The sequence below is a fragment of the Parasteatoda tepidariorum genome, chromosome 4 (assembly GCF_982258835.1).
Source record: "Parasteatoda tepidariorum strain Cologne lab strain chromosome 4, Ptep-v5.0, whole genome shotgun sequence".
NCBI lineage: Eukaryota > Metazoa > Arthropoda > Arachnida > Araneae > Theridiidae > Parasteatoda > Parasteatoda tepidariorum.
In genome coordinates, this window is record NC_141758.1 from 97,508,116 (window position 1) to 97,520,479 (window position 12,364).

General features: G+C 27.9%; 1 protein-coding gene across 1 annotated transcript in view; it reads right to left on the reverse strand.

The window, feature by feature from the left end:
• Positions 1–2,083: 2,083 nt before the first annotated feature.
• The window catches only part of Synj (synaptojanin), a 47,407-nt gene continuing 37,126 nt past the window's right edge, over positions 2,084–12,364 (reverse strand). The window contains exons 21-23 of the mRNA XM_087161772.1: positions 9,550–9,808; positions 6,036–6,133; positions 2,084–2,949 (exon numbers count right to left, since the gene is read on the reverse strand). Of these exons, the coding sequence (XP_087017898.1) occupies positions 2,593–2,949; positions 6,036–6,133; positions 9,550–9,808 (714 nt within the window). The 3' untranslated portion in view covers positions 2,084–2,592. The remainder of the gene's footprint in view (positions 2,950–6,035; positions 6,134–9,549; positions 9,809–12,364) is intronic.

Consider the following 12,364-nt stretch of genomic DNA (forward strand, 5'->3'; position numbering starts at 1 on the left):
ATGCAAAAAGACACAGTTCACATTGTTCTATTCAACGTTTTCACCATTAATTCAACCCCAATCTATTTCGGCGTATTGTCAGTCCGTAGCGTATGAAAACGCCATTCGTTTTAAACTATTCAAAATTACATAATTTTTGACAATTGCAAAAAGTTTTTTTTCTTAGACATGACGGCTAAAACATGATAAAACCGTCAATTATCAAAACTTTCCAACCCTGCCTAATTATGATCTATTTTTGAAGTGCTTGAAAAGTGCTTATTTTTTGTTGAATAATTTGTCACTTTTTGTCCACTTCTAAGATTTTTTATTTTTACTATTACGCAAAATGAGTAATTTTTATCGTAAGCCGACGGGCTGCTAACTAACATAAGCGTTTTTCTTTCTTTTTTTCATAGTTTCACGAATTCTGCTTAATGATTTTAATTAGAAACATGTTTAATTATTTTAAGAACAGTGATAGAGTGAATAAAAAAATATAAAGCAAAGCAGATGATTTATAAAAGGATGAACTTACTGGCGATAATGTTAAATTTCGATTAAATAAAATTAACATGGAGACATTGTTAGGATCATATTCCATGGTGTACTGATTTATGCCTATTTGTAGTTTTCATTTTTTTAAACAAAAATTTTAAATTCACTTATAATACTTTTTGAGTCTTTTTTTTATAGTAATTTAGTATTTTTTTTTCACTTTTAATTCTTTCTTTTTATGTTAATCTACTATAATAGTTTTTTTCTTTTTTATTCTAATTATTTATTATTGGAACAAGTTTGATGAAGTTAGATTTTTAATCTGTGATTTAATATGGTATGGTACTTTTTCAGGAAAATACTGCTATGTTGAAAACAAAAAAGGTTTGGCATTAATTGAAACAGATGGTTAATAATTAAAAGAGATGAGAATAAAAAACGTTTATCTTTACATTCTTTTTATAAGAGTGAAAAAAAAGGTAAATAAAAGTAAGTATTATAAGTCAATTTTTTTTTCTGTTTTATTCACATTTTTTCCACTTTGCAATATCAGTTTTTTTCCGTTTTGATTAACTAACTAGCCATAAGGAAATTCAACCCTTATATTTTTTTCCTATTTAATTTAATTTTTATGTGTTTAAAAGAATAAATAAAATAAAGTATAAAATCAAAATTGGTGGAGGTCTACATTTTTTGGGACTTTTCACTTGCGCTCGGCTAACCAAAAAGTTCCTTTTTTTAAAAATTGTATTCTTCAATCTGTTATTCATTTTTAATATTTTTATAGAGAACTATTTCTGCTTTTATCTACTTATAATATTTCTATAATCAGTGATTGTGATAGATATCTGCTTTTTTTTTTTTGGAACTTTTATTATGCCACAGCATATCTTTTATTTAATTCAATAATATGGAATGGTTTTAATTAATTTGTTCAGCATTAAATAATTATAACAAATTTGTATTTCTAATTGTATTCTTCAATCTGTTATTCATTTTTAATATTTTTATAGATAACTATAGTGGATTTTTGCTTTTTATAATATTTCTATAATCGGTGACTGTGATAGATATTTGCTTTTTTTGGCACTTTTTTAATGCCACAGTATATCTTTCATTTAATACAATAATATGGAATTATTTACTTCAGCATTAAATAATTAGAAAAAATTTGTATTTCTAATTGTATTCTTCAATCTGTCATTTATAAAAATATTAAAAACGAATAACTATTGTGGCTTTTTTCTATTTTATAATATTTCTCCAATCAGTGATTGTGATAGATGTCTGCTTTTTGGCACTTTTAATATGCCGCAGCATATCTTTCATTTAATACAATAATATGGAATGATTTATTAATTAATTAGAACTAATTTTTATTATTTGTTAAAAATGTAATTTTTTTCTCCACTCTTATTTTGTTTTTCTTCTCACTTAAATTTTTTTTTCTTCAGTTGTTAATAGTTTTTATGAAAAATTAACTATTTGTTTTTACCCTTTATTCCAAATTTTTTTATTAATGTTGATTCATATCTTTTCAGAAAATTAGATAATATAGGAAATTGAGGTTTTCAATTATTTAAAATTTTCGAAGTATTGCACAATCCAGAAAGTTAAGCATTTATTGTAGTTCTAAATTCCTTAAACAATCAACAGATTTACAGAAAGAAATTAAATTTTTACTCTTCCATACACGAATTACAACTTTAAACAACATTTAAACATCTATAAACATGATTTTATTTGTATACACATTCTTCACAGACAAATAGATTGCAACAATTTTTGAATTAAATTCTCTAATTTAATATAGAATCTTTCTTTGTTAATCAGAACTGTAAATAATTTAAAAATCCTAAAATAAATAATGTAATAAATTAATCGCATAAATAATTAATTCTAAAAAGTATGTATAAAACATAAATAGTAAAAATAAATTTAAATATTCATTACATCTAAGTACAAAATTATAAATATATAAAAAATAATAAAATTAAGAATAATCAACAGTAAAAATTCAAAATATTTCACATTCTTCATAAATTAGTATTGCACATTTAACATTTGAGGCTCTAATAATTTAGTATGATGACTTTCAATTTAGTATGACTAAGACTACTGTGTCGACTTCCTTGGAGCAACTGGTGGTAGATATGCTGGCGGCTGAGTTGGTCGAGCTGGTAATGAAGGTGGTCCTACAGATGATCTGTTAGGTGCTTTTGGACGAGAAGGAATGGGGGGTGCCATCGCAGTTACACCATCAGAACCTTCAACAGCACTTTCTCCTTTCTTTTTGCTAACACTTTTCTCGATAGCACTTAAATCTGGGGGTGGAGGGGGAGGTGCAGATGGTGGAGGACAAGATTTATAATTATCTCCTGGATCATTATTTGATATGGTAGTATGTTCTTGGCATTCCTCACTTTCATACTTTGGAGTTTGGATTACATTTTTCTCTGGTGGTTGAGGCCTCTGCGTAAAAAAATATTTTATGTTAATATAAAAATTAACAGAGATGATTGTGCTCTGGAAAAAATCCGGATGTCTGGATTTTTCGCTGATCGGTATCCAGAAATCCAAGATCCAGAAGTTTCAAGAAATCATTGATCACATTTATGTATAAAAATTCTTGGATATTTTATTCAAAAATATTAGAACTAAAATTCATACTTGGCCTCTCTTCCGTTTGTAAATATTTTTTCCGGTAGAATAATAAATGTGATTAGAGATAAAAGTAAACTTATACATAATTATTCATTTAAATTATGCTACATATAATTTATTTAGAATTTCATGTTTTGAAAATATCAATGATTTAAACTTATAAAGACATTGATTTTTTGAAATGCATCATTAATTATTTTACTCAAGAAATTTTCAGGATTTTTGAGTTGGGCTCACAATCAACCCCTGTATCAAGGCAATATTATATGCAAAATTTCCTCTTCAATAATGCAAGAAAGGCAATGGTACTTTTCAAATTCTATCATATGTTAAAGATGGCTCAGTAGTAAAAGGTGCTTTTAATCTAGAATCTATATCATTAAAATTTTTCGACGGAATGTATACAATGCCGAAACGATTTGTTGCTGACAATACGGTCTCAATCAAGTTAAACATTTCACATTGTTGAAAGCATTATTTATGATTTTGAAAAACCGACAAAGTATAATACAAGAATTTTATTGGTATGATTATGATTTAGCATTAGTTCAACCCCTTCCTTCTCATTCCCGTGAAAACGACTGGGTGAGGTTTCGCCCTCTATTTCTAGCTCCCGTGCCAATAAGAGTAAAACTAATTCATTTCTTTTGCCCAGAAAACATTTTATTTCTCAATTTTACACACTAGATGGCAGTACCAGGATATTTTTAAGGTAATTGTAGATAGTTAGTTTATTTTAAACTAGATGTCAGCACTAATCAAATACAAATACAGTAGGGAACCGATTATCCGGAACGATCGGGACCATCGCTATTCCGGATAACTGATTTTTCCGGTTTTCTGAATCACTACGAAAAGCCGTTTTTTTTATTGTTAAACCCAACTAAAAAAAAAAAAAACTATGATAATAATCTTAAAAAGAGGAAAAAACGATGAAGTAATACACTAATGATTATTTCCAAAGTGATGGTAAGGTAAACATCCTTCAAAAAAGAAAGAAAAATCTTAAAATCTTATGAGGAAAAAAAATATTTTTTAAAAAAATGGCGGGAAAATTTCTCGAATTTCGTTCCGGTTTTTTGGTTTTCTGATTTCCGGATAACGGGTTCTGTACTGTACAAAAGCCAAAAAAATAGGAACTTTTCTGACTGTTTTCTTGAAAATTAATTGATCGTTAAGGGGTTAAAGTAATATATTGGTAAATAATACAGGGTAATTCAAAATGAATAAAGCGATTACAAACAGCTATAACTATTTAATGAAAAATAATTTATCGATAAAATTAACATAGAATGTAGAAGGAACTTCAAAATTTCTTTCTGTAAGTGTTATGTTGTTCATATTCTTGGAAATAAAGTGCTGATACTTGATAAAATTTTCTGTGCTTTAGCAGTAAATAGTGTTCAGATGCTTTAATTTTTGATTGCTTGAATTACAATTTGGTACTTGAAACACAGAGAATACTGCAAATCACATGATTGGGCATAATTACATGGTTGTACTTGGCCTGTTGAAGTTACAGCATTAATTATTATCATGCTGAAGCAATTTTCTGATCAGATTTACCTGTAAGTGATGTCAAACGTGATTGGCTGCAGAATCGTGACATAAACAAATACCAAACCACAGGTGACGTCGCTTGCGGGAATTCAATTATAATTTTAATTTAAAATTTACGTATTTTAATCTAAGTCCTAATGTAGTGTAGAAAATTTTATGGCAATATTACACAATGTTTACTTTCACACCTAATTTTAGTATGCTACTTTAAGAAGCAGATAGTATATTAAAATTAGGTGTGAATTTTTCCTATATAATTAAAAACATCCTATATAATATTGTTTTTTCATAATTAACCTTGCATTAGGTCAAATAAGTATAGTTCATTCACCAGAAGTTGGCACTTGTCTCCGCCTTCATCACATGGTATCAGATGACAGTCCATAACTGCCAAGTCTCTTGCTTTTTTAAAGAAGACTCCTGTATTTTATGATTATCTCCTATTTACCTGTATATTCTCAAATTTCTCCATATTTGTTGAAGAAATGAAAATTAAATTTAGTGATAAAATATCCTCGTCACGGCAAAAATACACCTCTTGTTCAACAGATGCTGCTATTGCCAATACTGCGATATGTTGAGTGATTATAGTTTAAGTAATTAATAATGGTTTAAAAAAAATCTTTAGATGAAGATTTCTATACATATTTTTTACTTCACTATATGCAAGTGCTTCTATTATTTCCGATTTTGAATTACATGATGTATCAAAACTTTACTTTGTAGTCTAAAAAATGTCGCTAGTAAATTTTCTGTTATACTATTTCTCAAATGTTGGTAGGTATGCAATACTATTTCGCTATTTTTGGGAGAAAGATGAGAACAATCGGAGTTGCTATTTGGCGGTCTTATGAGAAAAATATTTATTTTGAAGCTTTATACGCATTATTTTAACATTAAATATTTCATAAATTGGATGATATTTCTCTCTTTTGAGTAACTTTGTCCTTTTTGAGACATTTTGCTGGGTAAACAGCAGTTTTAAAATTTAAAATATATTTAATTAGTTAGAGTAACAAAAGGTATAATAGCAGATGATACTACAAATGACGGAAAAAGGATTCACTGTTTGCGTTTGGCATTCATTAAGGGTTGTCTCAATTTCAAGCACGGAGATGTTTCTCTTCTTACTCTGCTAAAATGAACTGTGCGTCCGAGGAGGTGGAGTCAAGTGCTAACTCACTATAAAGAACTAATTAGAGTTTTCTTCTCAGTATTCAAACTTTCTCAATTAATAAACACAAAAGAAATTTGGTATTTTAACAAGAAAAACAAGAAGTGAAAAGATTTCTTAGGTGCACCAAGCGCTCAATTATAAGAAATGCCTTGCATACCTGAGGAGGTGGAGGACGCATTGGAGCACTTGCTGGAGGACGCACTGGAGCTGGAGGACGAGGAGGAACTTTTACAGGAGAATTACATTTAGAACCATCTGAAAAACAGGCAATTGAATTTAATTCATAACTTAATTGGAATAATAGAATACACTAATATTAAATCATAGAATGCACAATTATTAATCTAAATGATATTTGCTCAATTTTACATACAAGTAACATGTATGCTATTTAGTTTTTTGAGATATTGTTTTATCTTACACATAGCAAAGAATTATTTTAAATTATCTAGTCAGCATTATGAATTAGTGCATATCAAAAAGAATATTTTGTCTTTTGAAAAGATCACCTGAAATTGATCTTTTAAAGACAGTTGATAAAGAAATTCTAGTTTTAATTCTTTATTTAATTTATTACTCAATCAATTGCCAATCTCAATTATTACAACGTAGGGATTTTTATTATTTTAAATAGAGGTCCACTTTAGCAAAATAGGAAAGGAAATTTGAAAACCTACGGAGTGGTAGTTTTCAAAGTTTCGCTAAATCACTGATACCTTTCCCCCCTCAAATTCAAGAAATGAATACTAATTCAAAACTAAATAATTAAGGAACAATTATAAATTTAGTAAGGACCAGTAAGTACAAAGTATATTACGTCATTAGGTGACAAAGCTACCGTTACTGTCCTAATCCTAAAGTATTATTTTTTTGTATACCTTTAAAATGGAGATTTTTAAATAGAGGCCCACTTTTAGTTTAGTAGTTTCCAAAGTTTTCCTAAATCACAGATACTTTCCTCCCTCAAATTCAGGAAATGAATACTTATTCAAAACTAAATTATTAAGGAACAATTATAAATCTTATGGTAAGTACAAAGTATATTATGCTGTAACCCATTAGGTGTCAAAGCTTCTTTATGGAAACAACTACTCTTCATCATTTTCTCCTTCATTCAGTCTTATGTTTTATTAATGGATCACTGAATATAAAATATCCCATATTATTTTTTATGTGAATGAAAAGTGTTTATTAAGTATTAAAATTTTATACTAAAAATAGTCTGAATGAGAAAAATTCGCAACTTTTTTTTCTTCTCTTTTTTGAACACAACTTTTTGTTTAATTAAGGAAAATCTTTAGAAGTAATATTCAAAAGCTGAGTCAAAAAATGTATTGCAAGTAGTTGATAGCGACCCTCCTGCTTGATGGTCCCGATATGAGAGCTTTGTTGGGAAGTTTATGTCAAATTGACTTTTCACTTATTCTTTTGTTCAAAAGCTTGACATGGAGTAAGATTGTAATGGAATTACTGAAATATCTTTATCAATGACAGCGCTAAGATATAAAGTGTGAACTCTTCTTGCTTATGTAGTGTAGGTAATCTTAGAACCCAACTATTGACCACTTCTTTTTGTTTGTTCCATTCTTTAGGAAAAAGAGTTGTATTAGACCTCATTCCACATGCAACAAACCCTAAGTGTCATATTATTTCCGTTGAAAACTTTTTTTTCAATTCTCAAATTTTATAGAAAATTATGGGAGATAAAGAATTTAAAAATCAAGGGAACAATTACAGAAAATAGACTAAAAAAATGACCTCTAAGGATATAAATACATTTAAAAAGTGAAGCATTGGTCAAAATATCCACAAAAGAAATATCTGTTGTAAAATGTAATGATAATGTGGTGTGCATGGTTTCAGATTAAGAATGCTATTGAAAAAAAAAAGGTGGTGTCATACAAAAGAAGAAAAAAACTTGCAACCCAAACAAAATAATAAGTTTTCAATTTTTTTTGTTTAAATTTGTTAATTTTATGCTTTATTTATGTTGTGAAAATTCTCTAATAATCAAATTGCATAAAGTAGTAGGGGTTTTCCAATCCGCAGTTTGAAAATCCAGGGGTGAAAAATTAACTAAGTGGTGTCAAGACCTCTGTGTCAGAAAATAGCCATAAAAAAACTAATTAATGTTTTAGTACAAAATCTTTATACAGTATTTCGATTTACTAGGTATTTCGAACTTCTATATCTTGAAAATAATTGTTTTGTCAATAAAATATTTTTCCCAGTGGCATAACATATTGATCTAATGTTGATTTAAATTCCTATGTCAAAGGGTTTTTTATCAAAACCTTGCTATGCCGAATTTTTTTCAAAATAGAAAATGATTTTTTTCTCAAAAATCCCAATGTAAATTCACTGTGAACCAATTTTCTATTTAATGCCTAATCATTTTTTCGTACTTTCAAAAATAAAATTATCATTGTTGTATTTAGACTTATGGTCAACTATTATTACATACATATTTAATAGTATAGTTATTCTTATGTTTCATGACTCTATTTTTTATGGTAATATTTTTCATTTTTTTAGAACATATTTAGTTCTGAACTTGTTATCTCAAATTTTTTAGCTTCCAGTCAACTTTGAGATGTCGAGAGTATACTGTATTTACAATTTTAAATGCAATAATTATAAAATACAGGGTACACCTGGAAAGTCATGAATTTGAGTATTGAACAAAATTTGTTATGAAATGTCATGATTTTAAATATTTAAAAAAAAAAAAAAAATCATGAAAAGTCATGGATTTAGGTCGCCGAAAAATCTTATTTTTAAAATGGAATGTACCCCCTCCCAATTTCATGGTATTCCAAACATCTGAATTTGTAACAAAATCCCCACTCACAGTCATATTTGATTAAAATATAAAATGTTTTTATCGTGCTCTTTAAAAATTATGGTATTCTTTCAAAAAATGAAAGAAAAAACATTTCTAGAGCGAATTATCTATTTAACTTCTGTGACTTCAGAAATTTTGTTATTATTTTTTTTTTATTTTATAAATTTAAAATTTTAGCTGAAGCAAGTCAGTCATTGGCGAATTTTTTTATTCCGAAATGAGAACAGAAAAATCAGGAGTATTTCTTTCCTTTCTAATGATCAAGAAAAGTATCTTTAGAATGTAATTCCACAGAAAAAAAAATTATTTGCTTTTGTATTTTTTTCAGCTACTTTATTGCTTCAACTCTTTCTTTATTCTGGTTTTTAAATTTAAAATCTATAAATATGAAGATGCAGAGTATAACAGTTTTGGTTATACTTATCATTTCAATGAATGTCATTATAATGCTTTTTTAAATTTATTGTTGTGTTTTTGTCGGAGAAAATAGTAACTTCGTTTAGGTCATGAAAAATTCTTGGAATTAATCATGGAAAGTCATGAATTTCAAAATCTAAAATGTAGCAGATACCCTGATAATAGTTTAAAAAATTATTGACGTTTAATACATTTGTGCCTAATGGTTTAAAATAGTGACAAATAACAAAAAACTTAAGTACAAATTGTACTAAAAAACTCCACTTCTTACCTACTTATTTTATACAGTAAGTCTGTTTCAGATATATCAAATTTCAATCTGACCTTCATTTTAGATGCTTGTAACTTCTAACAAAATTATTTTACCTACATCCAGTACATTAAGTTAAAATGTATTTAGGCAACTTACCATCAGCAATAGCATGCCATTCTTTATGACAATCCAAGGTATTCAAAACGTGATCATTCAGTTCACTACTATCAGCTGAATCGGGGTTGTTATCCTCATTTAATAATTCATAAAAAGTGGATTCTTCATCAGATGGCTTAGGTGGCAATATGTTTGACAATAGAGGTGTTGTGTTATTTTGGCAAAGTTTTAAAATTTTGCAGATGCTGGCTTGCCATTCTGGGGATTTCAATCGAACTCTAAGTAAGCAGCCATCGATCTAAAATTTAATTATAAGTACTTAGCTCATGCATACAATACACAAAATTTTAAAATACATTTTAAATAAAGGTAATGCATTTAAATAAATGGTACAAAATGCATACATAATACAATATTAAATTGAATAATAAACTGTTTATCAAAAAAGAGTCAAACCTTGGTCCATACCACAAATTGTTCAATTGACAAAAAAAAAAAAAAAAAAAAAAAAAAGTTGCATTTTCTAGTCGATCAGTATTAAAAAAAATCATTTTTATATAAATTTTTAACTTCTGTTCTTGATAACAATCATACCTAGTTTCTCCCCCTAATGATATTATTTTAATAAGAATTTACTTTTTTTTTTGTTATTAATCAGTTGTTGTATGTAATGAATTTTATTTTAATACACAAAAAATACATAGGCAAATTTTTGATCTACTTATCAGATTTAAAGCTGCAACCCAAGTTGTTAGATGAATAGGCACTAGAAATTTTAGTCAATTAGTGCAAATGATATTTTAAATAACTAGACACAAAAAAAAAAAAAAACTTTCTCTTATTAAACATTACACCCCTTTCATATTTAGAGATTTACCACCTATATATATACAGTAGAGAACCGATTATCCGGAACGATCAGGACTATCGCTATTCAGGATAACTGATTTTTCCGGTTTTCTGAATCGCTACAAAAAGCCGTTTTTTTAGTGTTAAACCCAACTAAAAAAAAAAAAATATTTGAAAATAATCTTAAAAATAAGAAAAAACGATGAGGTAATACACTAATGATTATTTCTGAAATGATGGTAAGGTAAACATCTTTCAAAAAAGAAAGAAAAATCCTAAAATCCTATGAGGAAAAAAAAATTTTTTTTTTTAAAAATTGCGGGAAAATTTATCGAATTTCGTTCCGGTTTTTTGGTTTTTCGGTTTTCTGATTTCCGGATAACGGGTTCTGTACTGTATATATAATATGTAGTTAGCCACAATCTGTCTTAATATTTTCATTTAGATTAAAAGTTCAATCATCTTCATAGTATTACTTTTTGCAATATTCTATCATATCTTTGAAATATTTACTGAAATAGGAAAAAAAAATTATAAGAAAACATAATACATCGTAAACAGAAAACAAGTATCATCAAAATAAATTAAACCATTACTTAAAGTAAATAGACATTTAAAATTGCTTTTATTCTGTAATAAGTTAAATATATGTAACAGTAATATAGGAAATATATGTACTGTAATGTAACGGACAAGAGAAAATAATTTGCCACTGAAAACTTTTAGTAAGTTTATCTCAGAAAAATATTTTTACAGCAAAAATGCCGAACTTCTTTCTTCTTAGATAATAAAAAGTCTGAACGATGAATCGTTAATGAGGGGTCCCTCAGTTACAAATGTTTGAGATTTTTAGTAATATTTATGTTTAATCATTATTAATTACAATAAAAATATGATATAAGCATTTTAAAACGACTAAGATTTGTGGTGTATCAAAACTTGGTGAATGTTCCTAGATAATATAATTATTTTCATGACTTAAAAATAATAATAATGATAATCGTGACAAGGAAACAAATTGAAAATAGAGTGGAATACAATATTATTATTTAAGTTTTTAAAAATTGAAGGCTTTTAGTGAAAACTAGGAATTTTTATTTTAAACAAAATTTATGCAAAACTAAAATCATTAAAGGAAAAAAAAATGTTTCTTTTTATAAGAAGGAAATTTGTCACACAGGTGTAAGAGTAGCATGCCACTTTTTTTTCTTAGTAAAGAAAATTCACAAAAAATCAGTGATGTTTAAGGAAACCCTAGTAAAAGAAACCAAAATGACACAGAAAATAAATAAATTTACTATATTTTGTAGCATAGGAGCCACAACAGGATTCTCGCGGCACTTAATATGAGGCATATTTTAGGGTTTAGCAAATGCTCAGTTAGATTATCTTGAAAGGGAAAAAAAATTTTAAGTGAAAGAAAAGTTCTTTAAAAAAATTTGCTCTCATTCAGATTCTTATGTATGAAAGATACCTGGTGTGCATAACCTTGGGGTCAAGTGCCTATGACTGGCTAATGATGAATAGAGGTATAAAATGACAAAAATAGAAAAGGGTTCTCTAAGAAGAGTGCAATTTAATAAGAAAATTTTTGTTCAGCAATAATCGTAGGAACGTTCATTTTAAAAGGGAACGTTCGACTGAGGAAAAGGGAAAAATTTAGAAAAGGGTACCGTTTTTCATTTAGCTTATTTTTTTATTTAATACACATATCGGATTTCACTTGAATAAAATCATGCTAGGCCGTGATAACCAGGTTGGTAATGCACTGGGCCCATGTCCAAGAGTTCATGGGTTCGATTCCTGCCCATGTAGTAAATGGTGACTGATGCACATCAGTAAACCTGTCGAGTCGCAAAGTCCTCCATGTTCCCATAACAAATCAATACCTCTGGGGATAGTGATCTAGGAGTTAACTTGTCTTCTGGATTAGTTCAAAATTACAAGGCTACGGAGTTGAACATTAGTAGTCATAAACCCAAAATTGGGTCGACTGTTTAACGAC